Source organism: Triticum aestivum, chromosome 7D (assembly GCF_018294505.1).
Source record: "Triticum aestivum cultivar Chinese Spring chromosome 7D, IWGSC CS RefSeq v2.1, whole genome shotgun sequence".
Taxonomy (NCBI): Eukaryota; Viridiplantae; Streptophyta; class Magnoliopsida; order Poales; family Poaceae; genus Triticum; species Triticum aestivum.
The window spans coordinates 614899592-614917455 of record NC_057814.1 but is presented as its reverse complement, the minus strand read 5'-3'; the positions used below and the strand labels follow the sequence as shown (position 1 = coordinate 614917455).

Sequence of the window (17864 nt, the reverse complement as noted above, 5' to 3'; positions counted from 1 at the left end):
GGGCTAGAGGCAAGCGACAACTAGGTGAGTTATATTTGTAATTTGAGAAGTTATGCATTGGATTTCTTGCCGACTCTAATTATGCTCATTAAAATTTTAGAGTTGAGCAGATTTTTTGTTGACACTAGAAGAAATTCACAAGTGGAACCGCCACAAGACCCACAACCAAGTGATGTTCATGAACATGATGACGACGTGATAGATGAGGTTCAGAACTGGATTGAGCAGGAAATGTTGGATGATGACGATGATGGTGATGATGATGAGGTGAATTTTGAGGACGAGGACGATGATGAGTTTAATCCAGCTGAAATTGTGTGTGATCCCGCTCATAGGCAACAAATTGCTGATTATCATCCGAATATTCAAGATCAGGTGAGAAGAGCATACATATTGAAGGGTCCAACCCGACCAACTGTCAAATTTGATCGCAAAAAAATTGGTAGCAAGAACCGTGCATTTTCTAAAAATTGGTATAAGAATTATGAGTGGTTAGAATATAGTGTGTCCGAGCAAGCTGCATTTTGTTTCTATTGCTTTCTTTTTAAGCAACCAGGAAGTAGTACACATTTTGGTTATGATGTCTTCACCAAAAAAGGATTCAGGGATTGGAAGCATGCATATCAGGCATTGCCTGCTCATGTTGGTGGGGTAAATAGTGCACACAACAAGGCAAGATTGCATTATGATGATTTTCGTAATCAAAGGCAAAGCGTGTCTAGTAACTTTGCTAGGTCATCCAAGGAGTCTGAAGTACTTTACAAAATTCGGTTGCACACTTCTCTGGGTTGTGCAAGATATCTCATTGCTCAAGGCTTGGCTTTTCGTGGCCATGATGAAAGTTCAACTTCACTGAACAAGGGTAACTTCCGTGAGATGGTAGATTGGCATAAAGCTAGAGATGAGAAAGTGAGGCATGCTTTTGACCATGGTAGTAGAAGCTGCAAGATGCTTGCTGCTGAAATTCAAAAAGATCTTGCAAAGTGTTGCGCAGAAGAGGTCACCAAAGCGATCATGAGAGAAATTGGTGATAAGAAATTCTCTGTGCTTATCGATGAGTCACGTGATATATCTGTCAAAGAGCAAATGGCGGTGATGTTGAGGTTAGTAGTGGTTTATTATTCATTTAAATTGTTATTTCATAGTTTTTTTCTACTTTTATTTAACCTTGTTACAAAAATCTTGATGTAGGTATGTCAATGATAAAGGGAAGGCCGTGGAACGATTTCTCTCTCTATACCATGTCAGTGAGACTACATCAGAGGCACTAAAGGTAGCTCTTGTTGACATTCTTGATCATCATAAGTTATCCATTCATAGTCTACGAGGGCAAGGATATGATGGAGCTTCAAATATGAGAGGTGAATTTAATGGTTTGCAAAAGAAAATTCTTGATGAGAACCCTTATGCCTTTTATGTGCATTGCTTTGCACATCGTTTACAATTGGTGGTTGTCTCGGTTGCTAGTTGTTGCTCCTCTATTCATGATTTGTTTGAGTATGTCTCCTTAATTGTGAGCACAACTACTGTATCTTGCAAGAGAAGGGATTCACTGAGGGAGGAACGTCATCAAAATATCTTAGATCAGCTTGAGAGTGGTGAGATATTTAGTGGAAGAGGTTTGAACCAAGAAACAAATTTAGCAAGACCCGGGGATACTAGATGGGGTTCACACCATACAACTTTGCTTCGTTTGAGTCAAATGTGGAAGTCAGTCATATATGTGCTTCGTGAGGTCAATGATGAAGGGCGCGGACCGTCTCAAGCGGCGGGTTTGATAGAGATAATGGAGAGTTTCAAATTTGCTTTCGTATTGCATCTTATGATAAAGTTGCTTGCTATCACAAATGAACTCTCACAAGTCTTGCAGAGAAAAGATATAAACATTGTTAATGCCATTGAACTAGTTGGTGATGTCAAAGCTCGGCTGGCCTCTATGAGAGAAAGTGGTTGGGAAAGCTTGTTCGATGAAGTCCAACACTTTTGTGTCGCCAAAGGTATTCCGGTGCCCGATATGAATGAAAGAATACCGGTCCGAGGTCGTTCAAGGCTTGATGGTGTGACTTACACCAATCTTCATTTCTATCGAGTTGAGATCTTCTATGTCGCCATTGACAAGATATGCACTGAGATGAATCATCGCTTCAATGAAGCATCTTCAAATATAATAGTGGCCTTCTCATGCCTTCATCCAAAAAATTCCTTCTCCAAGTTTGATGTTGACAAGCTTGCTAGCTTAACTGAAGTTTATCATGGAGATTTCTCTAGTGGTGACCGTGCAATCATAAGAGACGAACTTCAGACTTACATTCTTCATGTACGAAGGCATGAGGCCTTTTCTTCTTGTAAAGATATTGAAAGTTTAGCTACAACGATGGTTGAAACTGAGAAACATTTGGTTTTCCCACTGGTGTACAGAATCATAGAGTTGGCTTTGTTATTGCCAGTCTCAACGGCATCGGTCGAAAGAGCTTTCTCGGCAATGAAGATTATCAAATCTAAATTGCGCAGCAAGATGATTGATACATGGTTTAATGACTTGATGATTTGCTACACCGAGCGGGAGATTTTTAAAGGACTTGATGATGATGCTATTATTAAACGGTTTCAAGCCATGAAGTATCGGAAAGGGCAATTGCCCAGGTCCAATTAGCATATTACTGGTACGCTCCATTCTATCTAATGTGTTTAATTTCAATGAAAATTATATAAATTATTAATGTGTTATATCTTGTAGATTCTCTTGTGTGCACAAGGATGAACGTTGGAGATTGTACTATTGTCGTCGAGGCGTCGAAAGGTTAGGTTGTGTGACTAGTGTTAGGAGAGTTATTTGGTATTGTATTCCTGTTTTTATTTACTTCTATGATCAATAAAACATTAGTGTGTATATTGCACATGACATTTATCCAAATATATGATACTTATTGTGTCTGATAGACAAAAGTAAAGTTTAGCTTACGGCGTGCCCGGGCTTTGGCAATTTGCTGGCTCCGCCACTCCCCATGGGCTACCCTAAGCCCGGCGACCCCCACCCTCCTCCTCCCCTCACCGTCGCCGAGCAGGCGGCGGCGGGGACGGTTCCTTTTCTCCGCGGTTGTGTCCTCCATGAGTTGGGGAGCTCATGGGGCGGGCGGCAAGCGGAGGGTGACGGCCAGCGCAGTGTCGTGCCTCTTGCGTCGGCGGATGTGGTGAGGTGGGTGGCCTAGGAGGCGTGGGCGACTCAGTTGCTGGGGCAGCTGCCCGGGAGCGGGCTCGAAGGCTCAGATCATGGCGGTCCCGATCTGTCCGCTCCGGCCATGGGGCTGGCCGTTGGATACTGTGACATGGGCATGGTTGGGCTGCGTCCGGGCCGTGCTTACTGCGTGAGCTTTGGCTTTCGTGGTGTATCTAAGGCTCGGTTGTGTTGTGTTGTGCGTTGGTGTTGACTCGCCTCCATGTTGGTCGTGCGGATCGATCGAAGGGCTCTCAGAACTAGTGGTCATGGTTTGCTGCTGCCCGTATAGCGTGGTCTTGGCTTGCTTTCGATCGGCGGTGGCTGAGTTCCTTCCTCGGGGCTGGGTTAGGTCGAGGGGCTTAGGGCGAAAGTCTTGGTTTGATGGGCGTTGAAGGATACCAGCGACCATGGCGTTGTAGCTCCCTCCTCTTTGGAGTTGTCATCGATGAGTTCCTCCTCTTCACTAGACCATGGCTTGCTGGTTTTAAGGGTTGCCGTGGGGGTTGTTGGTGTGGGCGGCCATCTCCTGAGGTCTGCCGGCTGTTGTGGGTCACTCTGGGCGAAATCTTAAGTCTTCGAAGGGGGTCGATGACCACGGCTTACTTTGTCCGTGTCAACAAACAATTCGAAATACCTCGACTTTTTCAGAATAGGTCCGAGTCAAATAGCAATGATTCGAAGCACTTCTTTTTCCATTACACTATTTCAGAAACCTAATGACTCGATTGTATGGATATGGAAAATACAGGATTTCTGATCCTAGCGGGAAAAGGAGGGAAACGGCGGCGCCCTTGGGCGTCGTTATCCTTCTTGAAGGCATCTCGGAAGAGTTCATCCACTCATCTCTGGGGTGTGGGCAAGTTGGTGGTATAGTTTCGAGTTGGCTGATGTCGGAATTGTTGTTTCTTTTTTGTTTCTCTTCTTTTTTCGGGGCTTTGCACAATTTTCCCTTTTAAATCACGTGGTTTTCGGCCTTGTTTTCCTCATAAACAGGGCCATTCTGTAATTTTATTTTCCTCTCTTAATGAATTGGGCAAAGCTCCTGCCTTTCTCCTAAAAAAGGCCTTTGTTGGGTAGACAATACATCTACATATAACAACTGTGCAGACTACAAATGTTTTCCCCATTCGGGCAAACGACACTTTGGCATCTTGATCTATTAAGGGAAATATATTTTTTACTTTAGAAAATGTGGGTTCGGGTTGGTCTGTTGAGTTATGGCTGGCTGATCGGAATAATTTTTCTATTTAAAAAATGTAGCAAATAGCATTTCATTAGAGATTGGTCTGTTGAGTTATGGCTGGCTGATCGAAATAATTTTCCTATTTAAAAATGTAGCAAATAGCATTTCATTAGAGATGGCTTTGCAGCAAATTGCAAATCACGCAAACCAAGCCATCGCCGCCTCGTCGCTCTCGCCGGGAGCGACAACAACCGCCGGTTTCTTCTTCGCCTTCTTAGCCGGTATCTCCTCCATCCGGATGCCCTGCGGCACGAGCCACTCCGCCACGGCCTGGGACTCGACCTCCAGGAAGTTTAGGTCCGTCTTCGGCCGTCCGGCACGCCACACCGCCACGTCGTAGGCACGAGCGGCCTCATCGGCGGTGGGATACGTGCCGAGCCACCAACGCTGCCCGGCATCGGAGAACTCCAGTCCGAAGTTCCCGGAGGGCTTCGCCCTCATGCCGAAGAAACCGGACTTTCCCTTCAGCGCCTCGGGGAGCGGGCGGCGGCCGAGCGGGGAGTGGGGCGGCGACGTGCGGCACGGGGCGGAGGTGGACGGAGCGGGGCGGCGGCGTGCTCCGCGGGGCGGAAGCGGACGGAGCGGGGCGGCGGACGGACCGGAGAGGAGGCGGACGGAGCAGGGCCGGAGAGGAGGCGGACGGAGCGGGGCCGGGCGGAGGATGGACCGGAGGCGGAGGCGGCCGGAGAGGAGGCGGGCGGGGTCGGGGCGGCCGAAGTGGAGGCGAACGCGATGGGGCAGCGCAGCGGCAGGCGACGACCTAGGCGGGGTGGAATCAGTGATGGGGGTCTGGATCTCTGGCGGGACGAGACCTTAAAAAGTTAACATGTAACTCTTGCAAATTATTTCAAGAGTCCGTGGCAACGCACGGGTAGTCTACTAGTTCTTGTAAGTTATGTACTTTTATCTAAACCTAGTGTCAAATTTTCATTGATTTTCATGTTTAGGATGGTTGAGATGCCAATTTAGAGTTTGGTTGCACATGTATCCCAGCTATTAGCTAATTAAACATACTATATTTCTGAAAAATTTGTGTGCCCACACCCTCATATTTTTATAGAAATAGAAGCTGAATGATGCAGTGGGTGATAAGAAAAATACATTATTTTACACAGGCTTCCTTACCTTAGTTGCCCTAGCGCTGCCCTTTTAGATAACCAAGTGTACCCATCTTTGAACAAATTAATATGGCAGCCAAAAATTTACCCAATTTACCCAAATGATAAGGCCCACATGTGTGGAATGAAGTAATTTCGTCCACACGTTTTTTATGGCAACTTTAGTTATAAGAGAATGGCAACTTTAATTGTGAAGCATAGCCACTTTCTATTTGGATGGCAAGTTTCATTTTTTTAAGCTCCTGGAACATCTCATATGCTCCATGACATTTCAAAACATTTTTTAAGTCCCGGTTCTAAGCCGAAAAGCATGGTGCACTAAACTATCAAGTAGTCATCATACCGAGCTTTGCCAAACGTTCATAACGTATGCATCTTCTCCTGCAATAGGTCCGTCACCTAGCGGTGCATCAAGGACATAATTCTTCTGCGCAGCAATGAGGATAATCCTCAGATCACGAACCTAGTCTGCATCATTGCTACTATCATCTTTCAACTTATTTTTCTCTAGGAACATATCAAAAATAAACGGGGAAGCTATACGCGAGCTTATTGATCTACAACATGGATATGCAAATACTATTAGGACTAAGTTCATGATAAATTAAAGTTCAATTAATCATATTACTTAAGAACTCCCACTTAGATAGACATCCCTCTAATCATCTAAGTGATCACGTGATCCATATCAACTAAACCATGTCCAATCGTCACATGAGATGGAGTAGTTTCCAATGATGAACATCACTATGTTGATCATATCTACTATATGATTCACGCTCGACCTTTCGGTCTCAGTGTTCCGAGGCCATATCTGCATATGCTAGGCTCGTCAAGTTTAACCCGAGTATTCTGTGTGTGCAAAACTGGCTTGCACCCGTTGTATGTGAACGTAGAGCTTATCACACCCGATCATCACATGGTGTCTGGCACGACGAACTGTAGCAACGGTGCATACTCAGGGAGAACACTTGTACCTTGAAATTTAGTGAGAGATCATCTTATAATGCTACCGCCGTACTAAGCAAAATAAAATGCATAAAAAGATAAACATCACATGCAATCAAATAAGTGATATGATATGGCCATCATCATCTTGTGCCTTTGATCTCCATCTCCAAAGCACCGTCATGATCACCATCGTCATCGGCTTGACACCTTGATCTCCATCGAAGCATCGTTGTCGTCTCGCCAACTATTGCTTCTACGACTATCGCTACCTCTTAGTGATAAAGTAAAGCAATTACATGGCGATTGCATTTCATACAATAAAGAGACAACCATATGGCCCCTGCCAGTTGCCGATAACTATTACAAAACATGATCATCTCATACAATAATTTATATATCATCACGTCTTGGCCATATCACATCACAGCAAGCCCTGCAAAAACAAGTTAGACGTCCTCTACTTTGTTGTTGCAAGTTTTACGTGGCTGCTACGGGCTTCTAGCAAGAACCGTTCTTACCTACGCATCAAAACCACAGCGATTTTTCGTCAAGTGTGTTGTTTTAACCTTCAACAAGGACCGGGCGTAGTCAAACTCGATTCAACTGAAGTTGGAGAAACAGACACCCGCTAGCCACCTGTGTGCGAAGCACGTCGGTAGAACCAGTCTCATGAACACGGTCATGTAATGTCGGTCCGGGCCGCTTCATCCAACAATACCGCCGAACCAAAGTAAGACATGCTGGTAAGCAGTATGACTATTATCGCCCACAACTCATTGTGTTCTACTCGTGCATATAACATCTACGCATAGACCTGGCTCGGATGCCACTGTTGGGGAACGTAGTATTTCAAAAAATTTGCCTACGATCACGCAAGATCTATCTAGGAGAAGCATAGCAACGAGTGGGGAGAGTGTGTCCACGTACCCTCGTAGACCGAAAGCGGAATCGTTTAGTAACGCGGTTGATGTAGTCGAACGTCTTCGCGATCCAACCGATCAAGTACCGAACGCACGGCACCTCCGCGATCGGCACACGTTCAGCTCGGTGATGTCCCTCGAACTCTAGATCCAGCTGAGGCCGAGGGAGAGTTCCGTCAGCACAACGGCGTGGTGATGGTGATGATGAAGTTACCGGCGCAGGGCTTCACCTAAGCACTACGACGATATGACCGAGGTGTGAAACTGTGGAGGGGGGCACCGCACACGGCTAAGAGATTGTCTGTTGTGCCTTTGGGTGCCCCATTCCCCACGTATATAAAGGAGGGAGGGAGGAGGAGGCCGGCCAGGAGGAGGCGCGCCCAAGGGGGGAGTCCTACCTCCAAGTAGGATCCCCCCCCTTCCTACTTCCACAAGGACAAGGAGGGAAGGAGAGGGAGAAGAGAAGGAAAGGGGGCCGGGCCCCCTAGCCCTAGTCCAATTCGGTTTGGTCTAGGGGGCGCACGCACACCTTGGCCTGCCTCCTCTCTTCCACCACTAGGCCCATGAGGCCCAATAGCTTCCCAGGGGGTTCCGGTAACCCCCGATACTCCGAAACTTATCTGAAACGACCCGAACCATTCCGGTGTCCGAATGTAACCTTCCAATATATGAATCTTTATGTCTCAACCATTCCGAGACTCCTCGTCACGTCCGTGATCTCATCCGGGACTCCGAACAACCTTCGGTCATCAAATCACATAAACTCATAATACAAATCGTCATCGAGCGTTAAGCGTGCGGACCCTAAGGGTTCGAGAACTCTGTAGACATGACCAAGACACATCTCCGGTCAATAACCAATAGCAGAACCTGGATGCTCATATTGGCTCCTACATATTCTACGAAGATCTTTATTGGTCAAACCGCGTAACAACATACGTTGTTCCCTTTGTCATCGGTATGTTACTTGCCCGAGATTCGATCGTCGATATCATCATACCTAGTTCAATCTCGTTACCGGCAAGTCTATTTACTCGTTCCGTAATGCATCATCCCGCAACTAACTCATTAGTCACATTGCTTGCAAGGCTTATAGTGATGAGCATTACCGAGAGGGCCCAGAGATACCTCTCCGATATACGGAGTGACAAATCCTAATCTTGATCTATGCCAACTCAACAAACACCATTGGAGACACCTGTAGAGCATCTTTATAATCACCCAGTTACGTTGTGACATTTGATAGCACACAAAGTGTTCCTCCGGTATTCGGGAGTTGCATAATCTCATAGTCAGAGAAATATGTATAAGTCATGAAGAAAGCAATAGCAATAAAGCTATACGATCATTATGCTAAGCTAACGGATGGGTCTTGTCCATCACATCATTCTCCTAATGATGTGATCCCGTTCATCAAATGACAACACATGTCTATGGTATGGAAACTTAACCATCTTGGATTAACGAGCTAGTCTAGTAGAGGCATACTAGGGACACTTTGTTTTGTCTATGTATTCACACATGTATTAAGTTTCCGGTTAATACAATTCTAGCATGAATAATAAACATTTATCATGATATAAGGAAACATAAATAACAACTTTATTATTGCCTCTAGGGCATATTTCCTTCACAATATGGGCATATAGGTCCTGCTATTGTTTATTGATCGGAGAGGTTTCTCGGTCATGTCTGCATGTTCCCGAACACGTAGGGTCGCACGCTTAACGTTCGGTAGCACTAGGGTAGTATTGAGATATTAATAGTGGAAAATCCGAAGGTCGCTCGGAGTCCTAGATGGGATCCGGGATGTCACGAGGAGCTCCGGAATGGTCCGGAGGTAAAGATTTATATATGAAAAGTTGTTGTCGGGGTTCCGGGAAAAAGTCTAGTTTTTTCGGTATTCTACCGGGAAGCACTGGAAGGTTCCAGAGGGTTCCGGAGGGGTCCGAAAGTCCTCGGAGGGTTCCACCACGTCCCATACATTAGCATGTAGGGGGCGCCCTGGCCTTAATGGGCCAAGGGCACCAGCCCCTACAAGGCCCATGTGCATGGGGGAGGGGAAACCCTAAGGGGGAGGGCCTCCACTTGGCTTGGAGGGCACTCCTCCCCCCTTGGCCGCCGCCCCCTACCTTGGGAGGGGGGCTAGGGCTGCCATGCCCCTCCCTCACCCCTATATATAGTGGGGAGGCACGGGGGCAGCCAACCCTTCCGTGCTTGCCCCGTCTCCCTCCCGTTACTCCTCCACGTTCCGTGAGCGCTTGGCAAAGCCCTGCCGGAGTTCCGCCGGCACCACCACCACCACGCCGTCGTGTTGGTTCAGATCTCATCTACCTCCTCTACCGCACTTGCTGGATTAAGAAGGAGAGGACGCTGCCGAGCCGTACGTGTGCTAAACTCGGAGGTGTCGAACGTGCGGTACTTGGATCGGATTGGATCGCGACGCGAGTACGACTAGGCCAACCACGATCTCTAGATCGTTAACGCTTTCGGTCTACAAGGTTATGTAGACACCACTCCCCTTTTGTCAAGAAACTGAGAAGACGGAAGAGAGTTGGTGTTGTCAGTGTGGTGAGCCTATGCGGCAACCACAAGGCTGAAGTCTGCTTTGATCGTTGTTCAAGATTTGAGCCTTGGCTCCGGTTTTTGATAGCTCTATATCAGTGAGTTTAGTCCAGTAACTATTTTAAGTATCTTTACTGTGCATAGTTGCATACATTTTATTCATGGATTAGTCTTGGTAATATTAACATTTGAAAAGCAATTTTTGTGTGACCATTTTTTCATCTTAGTATCTCCATCTACCAGCAAAAGGCAACGTGCACAAATCTGTATTTAACATGCAACATGAGATAGTGTGCATCGAAACTATGCTTATGTTTGTGACATCGAAAAGGTGTGGTAGCTCCCGGGACTCCCGGCACCCCCTTATCACCTTCGTACAATCCCTCTGAGATTCGTGCTAAGGCCTGACTAAAATAATACCATTTGCAGGACCTGCCAGCTTTATCAGCCCATTTGAATTATCTAATAGCCATGCATGTAGAGGCGTACTGGACTAGTAGCTTGTCTTCGACGGCATGATAGGACAGGCACTGTCCTACAGTGTTGTGTGACACGTGAAGGAGGCTTTTTCGCTGGCAATGGTGAGACTGAACACTGCGCTCTCTCTCCTAGAAAAATATTTTGAACGATAGCAAGATTCATCATCGCTCTCTCATATTGTTTTTTCTTCCTTCTACATTGTCTCTCAGTCTCTCTCTTCTGACATTTCTGCTCTCTCACAAACAGGCTCACAAAAAAAGGCTGGCTATCCTTACCTTTCTTCTCACTCGGTGCCTTAAAAGACTCTCTCTCCTCCCGACAGCTTCTCTCATTTGAGGGACAAGCACACTGACCACCACGAAGTGACAGGTGAGTGGAGAATTGTTTATAGCGAAAGGCCATGGTAAAGTTGTAGTGTCACATCTTTTTACTGTTCACCTTGCGTGCTAATGGAAACAGTGCTGCACGACCATACACATATCCCAATGAGGCATGTATTGCCTGAACGGCATGATAGCCGGGTGTCTAGACACCCGGGTGTTGAAAAATCGGTCTCCATCTACCTATTGCCTGCTGATATTTTAAGCCTACATATTGCCGATTTGGTTTGAGGAATGCTTGAAGCATAATTTACTCCCTAATGTGCAAATAGCAGTATCATTTTTGTCAAGAAACTGAGAAGACGGAAGAGAGTTGGTGTTGTCAGTGTGGTGAGCCTATGCGGCAACCACAAGGCTGAAGTCTGCTTTGATCGTTGCTCAAGATTTGAGCCTTGGCTCCGGTTTTGATAGCTCTATATCAGTGAGTTTAGTCCAGTAACTATTTTAAGTATCTTTACTGTGCATAGTTGCATACATTTTATTCATGGATTAGTCCTTGGTAATATTAACATTTGAAAAGCAATTTTTGTGTGACCATTTTTTCATCTTAGTATCTCCATCTACCAGCAAAAGGCAACGTGCACAAACCTGTATTTAACATGCAACATGAGATAGGGTGCATCGAAACTATGCTTATGTTTGTGACATTCATGTGGCATCTCATGCAGATAGATTTTATTATCCATTTCTGTAGCATGCAATGTTTATTTTCTTCTTTTGGTCCATAATCCCTCCTCAAAGAAATATAAGAGTGTTTAGATCACTAAAGAAGTGATCTAAACGCTCTTATATTTCTTTACATAGGGAGTACATGTCATGATTGTTGGATACACATGCAGACTTTCAGCGAGTTTTTGTTCTCGGACTTGGGATCCACAGTCCCAAAGTTGATTGGTGGATCAAGTGAACTTGGTGCATCTCCATTCAAGCTGGAGTACAATTACCAGCCTGCTTGTTTAGCGCAGTCTCCACAATCATACAAGCAAATGAGCATCTGTGGTGGCTTTGGGCGCGTGTTTGAGGCTGGTCCGGTATTTAGATCAGAAAAATCAAACACTCACAGGCATCTGTGTGAGTTTATTGGGTTGGATGCAGAAATGGAGATTAAGGAGCACTACTTTGAGGCAAGGAAGATTTGGAGGAAATAATTCTTTAGTTTGTCTATTGAAGCGATGCTGACCAAGTACTGATTTTTGTTTTCAGGTTTGTGATATCATAGATTGCTAATTGTAGCAATATTCAAACACCCAAATGAAAATTGTCGGAAGGAACTCGAGACAATAAATAGGCAGTATCCATTTGAACCTCTGAAGGTAAGACATTACTCCTTACTGTTTTGTGTTGTTATATGTGTGCTTTTGCTTAATTTACTGTCTCAACTTCTTCTAATTTATATATAGTACCTAGAGAAAACGTTGAAGCTAACGTACGAGGAAGGGATTAAAATGCTCAAGGTACTAACATGTACTTTTATGTATGTCTATGATATCATTATTGTGGCGTTGTATACAATATGCTCTTTTTTGTTGTTCTCACAGTATGATCGATACTAGAACTTAATAGCCCAATTATATTGCATGAAAGGCCTTTGTTGGAAATGATAAAACAGCTAGACAGCAAAATGCCGACCAGCCCCATGTCACTCCATCCCCATGGGCAGTGGCGGATTTACCGTACGGGCACCCTGGGCACGTGCCCGGGCTCGATCCCGTCGGTTTTCTCAACTATAGCGATCTTTCCTAGCCATCGCATGCCTAAAAACCGCCCAAAAACATGAGAAAACGATGGAAAATACATAAACTTCTCTAACTGGGCAGTCCGGGCGTTTTCGGCAGTTTGGGCCTTACTCATATAAGCTAAACAATCAGATGGGCCACAACAGCCAATAGGCCTTGTTTGCTCGATCAATCCACGTACTGAAGAAGAATCTGAATCGATCCATCCATCCACAAGTCGCCTGTTCGTCTGCGTGCGCACGAACGCGAGACCTAGTCGCGACCTAACATCTGCTGCGCAGCTGCACCTTCGAGGCGGCGAGGGCGTGAGGTAGAGACTGCCGCCGGCAGCCAGATCAACGTCGGACGACAAGATTAGAAGAGAGATTAGAGAATAGAGATGACGCGCGGCCAGGCCTCGGCCCTGGCTCCGGTGGGCGACGGTCAAGATCGGAAGCGTAAGCGGGGGCGCCAAGGCGGCGAATCGTCCGGTACCACCAGTGGGAATTCAACTCCGACTCGATCGGACGTTGGGTCTTCACCGTCGACACTAGCGACACGAGCAGCGGCAGTGAACACTCAACCTGTTCAAGAGGCATCCAGTAGCAGACTGCCAACAATTAGGGCTAGAGGCAAGCGACAACTAGGTGAGTTATATTTGTAATTTGAGAAGTTATGCATTGGATTTCTTGCCGACTCTAATTATGCTCATTAAAATTTTAGAGTTGAGCAGATTTTTTGTTGACACTAGAAGAAATTCACAAGTGGAACCGCCACAAGACCCACAACCAAGTGATGTTCATGAACATGATGACGACGTGATAGATGAGGTTCAGAACTGGATTGAGCAGGAAATGTTGGATGATGACGATGATGGTGATGATGATGAGGTGAATTTTGAGGACGAGGACGATGATGAGTTTAATCCAGCTGAAATTGTGTGTGATCCCGCTCATAGGCAACAAATTGCTGATTATCATCCGAATATTCAAGATCAGGTGAGAAGAGCATACATATTGAAGGGTCCAACCCGACCAACTGTCAATTTGATCGCAAAAAAATTGGTAGCAAGAACCGTGCATTTTCTAAAATTGGTATAAGAATTATGAGTGGTTAGAATATAGTGTGTCCGAGCAAGCTGCATTTTGTTTCTATTGCTTTCTTTTTAAGCAACCAGGAAGTAGTACACATTTTGGTTATGATGTCTTCACCAAAAAAGGATTCAGGGATTGGAAGCATGCATATCAGGCATTGCCTGCTCATGTTGGTGGGGTAAATAGTGCACACAACAAGGCAAGATTGCATTATGATGATTTTCGTAATCAAAGGCAAAGCGTGTCTAGTAACTTTGCTAGGTCATCCAAGGAGTCTGAAGTACTTTACAAAATTCGGTTGCACACTTCTCTGGGTTGTGCAAGATATCTCATTGCTCAAGGCTTGGCTTTTCGTGGCCATGATGAAAGTTCAACTTCACTGAACAAGGGTAACTTCCGTGAGATGGTAGATTGGCATAAAGCTAGAGATGAGAAAGTGAGGCATGCTTTTGACCATGGTAGTAGAAGCTGCAAGATGCTTGCTGCTGAAATTCAAAAGATCTTGCAAAGTGTTGCGCAGAAGAGGTCACCAAAGCGATCATGAGAGAAATTGGTGATAAGAAATTCTCTGTGCTTATCGATGAGTCACGTGATATATCTGTCAAAGAGCAAATGGCGGTGATGTTGAGGTTAGTAGTGGTTTATTATTCATTTAAATTGTTATTTCATAGTTTTTTTCTACTTTTATTTAACCTTGTTACAAAAATCTTGATGTAGGTATGTCAATGATAAAGGGAAGGCCGTGGAACGATTTCTCTCTCTATACCATGTCAGTGAGACTACATCAGAGGCACTAAAGGTAGCTCTTGTTGACATTCTTGATCATCATAAGTTATCCATTCATAGTCTACGAGGGCAAGGATATGATGGAGCTTCAAATATGAGAGGTGAATTTAATGGTTTGCAAAAGAAAATTCTTGATGAGAACCCTTATGCCTTTTATGTGCATTGCTTTGCACATCGTTTACAATTGGTGGTTGTCTCGGTTGCTAGTTGTTGCTCCTCTATTCATGATTTGTTTGAGTATGTCTCCTTAATTGTGAGCACAACTACTGTATCTTGCAAGAGAAGGGATTCACTGAGGGAGGAACGTCATCAAAATATCTTAGATCAGCTTGAGAGTGGTGAGATATTTAGTGGAAGAGGTTTGAACCAAGAAACAAATTTAGCAAGACCCGGGGATACTAGATGGGGTTCACACCATACAACTTTGCTTCGTTTGAGTCAAATGTGGAAGTCAGTCATATATGTGCTTCGTGAGGTCAATGATGAAGGGCGCGGACCGTCTCAAGCGGCGGGTTTGATAGAGATAATGGAGAGTTTCAAATTTGCTTTCGTATTGCATCTTATGATAAAGTTGCTTGCTATCACAAATGAACTCTCACAAGTCTTGCAGAGAAAAGATATAAACATTGTTAATGCCATTGAACTAGTTGGTGATGTCAAAGCTCGGCTGGCCTCTATGAGAGAAAGTGGTTGGGAAAGCTTGTTCGATGAAGTCCAACACTTTTGTGTCGCCAAAGGTATTCCGGTGCCCGATATGAATGAAAGAATACCGGTCCGAGGTCGTTCAAGGCTTGATGGTGTGACTTACACCAATCTTCATTTCTATCGAGTTGAGATCTTCTATGTCGCCATTGACAAGATATGCACTGAGATGAATCATCGCTTCAATGAAGCATCTTCAAATATAATAGTGGCCTTCTCATGCCTTCATCCAAAAAATTCCTTCTCCAAGTTTGATGTTGACAAGCTTGCTAGCTTAACTGAAGTTTATCATGGAGATTTCTCTAGTGGTGACCGTGCAATCATAAGAGACGAACTTCAGACTTACATTCTTCATGTACGAAGGCATGAGGCCTTTTCTTCTTGTAAAGATATTGAAAGTTTAGCTACAACGATGGTTGAAACTGAGAAACATTTGGTTTTCCCACTGGTGTACAGAATCATAGAGTTGGCTTTGTTATTGCCAGTCTCAACGGCATCGGTCGAAAGAGCTTTCTCGGCAATGAAGATTATCAAATCTAAATTGCGCAGCAAGATGATTGATACATGGTTTAATGACTTGATGATTTGCTACACCGAGCGGGAGATTTTTAAAGGACTTGATGATGATGCTATTATTAAACGGTTTCAAGCCATGAAGTATCGGAAAGGGCAATTGCCCAGGTCCAATTAGCATATTACTGGTACGCTCCATTCTATCTAATGTGTTTAATTTCAATGAAAATTATATAAATTATTAATGTGTTATATCTTGTAGATTCTCTTGTGTGCACAAGGATGAACGTTGGAGATTGTACTATTGTCGTCGAGGCGTCGAAAGGTTAGGTTGTGTGACTAGTGTTAGGAGAGTTATTTGGTATTGTATTCCTGTTTTTATTTACTTCTATGATCAATAAAACATTAGTGTGTATATTGCACATGACATTTATCCAAATATATGATACTTATTGTGTCTGATAGACAAAAGTAAAGTTTAGCTTACGGCGTGCCCGGGCTTTGGCAATTTGCTGGCTCCGCCACTCCCCATGGGCTACCCTAAGCCCGGCGACCCCCACCCTCCTCCTCCCCTCACCGTCGCCGAGCAGGCGGCGGCGGGGACGGTTCCTTTTCTCCGCGGTTGTGTCCTCCATGAGTTGGGGAGCTCATGGGGCGGGCGGCAAGCGGAGGGTGACGGCCAGCGCAGTGTCGTGCCTCTTGCGTCGGCGGATGTGGTGAGGTGGGTGGCCTAGGAGGCGTGGGCGACTCAGTTGCTGGGGCAGCTGCCCGGGAGCGGGCTCGAAGGCTCAGATCATGGCGGTCCCGATCTGTCCGCTCCGGCCATGGGGCTGGCCGTTGGATACTGTGACATGGGCATGGTTGGGCTGCGTCCGGGCCGTGCTTACTGCGTGAGCTTTGGCTTTCGTGGTGTATCTAAGGCTCGGTTGTGTTGTGTTGTGCGTTGGTGTTGACTCGCCTCCATGTTGGTCGTGCGGATCGATCGAAGGGCTCTCAGAACTAGTGGTCATGGTTTGCTGCTGCCCGTATAGCGTGGTCTTGGCTTGCTTTCGATCGGCGGTGGCTGAGTTCCTTCCTCGGGGCTGGGTTAGGTCGAGGGGCTTAGGGCGAAAGTCTTGGTTTGATGGGCGTTGAAGGATACCAGCGACCATGGCGTTGTAGCTCCCTCCTCTTTGGAGTTGTCATCGATGAGTTCCTCCTCTTCACTAGACCATGGCTTGCTGGTTTTAAGGGTTGCCGTGGGGGTTGTTGGTGTGGGCGGCCATCTCCTGAGGTCTGCCGGCTGTTGTGGGTCACTCTGGGCGAAATCTTAAGTCTTCGAAGGGGGTCGATGACCACGGCTTACTTTGTCCGTGTCAACAAACAATTCGAAATACCTCGACTTTTTCAGAATAGGTCCGAGTCAAATAGCAATGATTCGAAGCACTTCTTTTTCCATTACACTATTTCAGAAACCTAATGACTCGATTGTATGGATATGGAAAATACAGGATTTCTGATCCTAGCGGGAAAAGGAGGGAAACGGCGGCGCCCTTGGGCGTCGTTATCCTTCTTGAAGGCATCTCGGAAGAGTTCATCCACTCATCTCTGGGGTGTGGGCAAGTTGGTGGTATAGTTTCGAGTTGGCTGATGTCGGAATTGTTGTTTCTTTTTTGTTTCTCTTCTTTTTTCGGGGCTTTGCACAATTTTCCCTTTTAAATCACGTGGTTTTCGGCCTTGTTTTCCTCATAAACAGGGCCATTCTGTAATTTTATTTTCCTCTCTTAATGAATTGGGCAAAGCTCCTGCCTTTCTCCTAAAAAGGCCTTTGTTGGGTAGACAATACATCTACATATAACAACTGTGCAGACTACAAATGTTTTCCCCATTCGGGCAAACGACACTTTGGCATCTTGATCTATTAAGGGAAATATATTTTTTACTTTAGAAAATGTGGGTTCGGGTTGGTCTGTTGAGTTATGGCTGGCTGATCGGAATAATTTTTCTATTTAAAAAATGTAGCAAATAGCATTTCATTAGAGATTGGTCTGTTGAGTTATGGCTGGCTGATCGAAATAATTTTCCTATTTAAAAATGTAGCAAATAGCATTTCATTAGAGATGGCTTTGCAGCAAATTGCAAATCACGCAAACCAAGCCATCGCCGCCTCGTCGCTCTCGCCGGGAGCGACAACAACCGCC

The 17864-nt window shown here is 45.4% G+C and overlaps 1 protein-coding gene and 1 pseudogene across 1 annotated transcript; both read left to right on the top strand.

Moving 5' to 3' along the window:
- Positions 1-231: 231 nt before the first annotated feature.
- On the top strand, positions 232-2653 carry LOC123171429 (zinc finger MYM-type protein 1-like). Its single transcript, XM_044588936.1, has 3 exons — positions 232-1103; positions 1192-1216; positions 1265-2653. Exons 1-3 carry the CDS (start codon positions 232-234, stop codon positions 2651-2653), a joined length of 2286 nt encoding a protein of 761 aa, XP_044444871.1.
- A 9842-nt stretch (positions 2654-12495) lies between these two features.
- LOC123171428 (zinc finger MYM-type protein 1-like) lies at positions 12496-15862 on the top strand (annotated as a pseudogene).
- The last annotated feature ends 2002 nt before the right edge of the window (positions 15863-17864 follow it).

Coding starts and splice junctions, on each gene's coding strand:
- LOC123171429 (XM_044588936.1), top strand. CDS start 232: ATGTTGGATGATGACGATGATGGTGATGATGATGAGGTGAATTTTGAG. Junction 1,104..1,191: donor CAAATGGCGGTGATGTTGAG/GTTAGTAGTGGT, acceptor ATCTTGATGTAG/GTATGTCAATGATAAAGGGA. Junction 1,217..1,264: donor TCAATGATAAAGGGAAGGCC/GTGGAACGATTT, acceptor ACTACATCAGAG/GCACTAAAGGTAGCTCTTGT.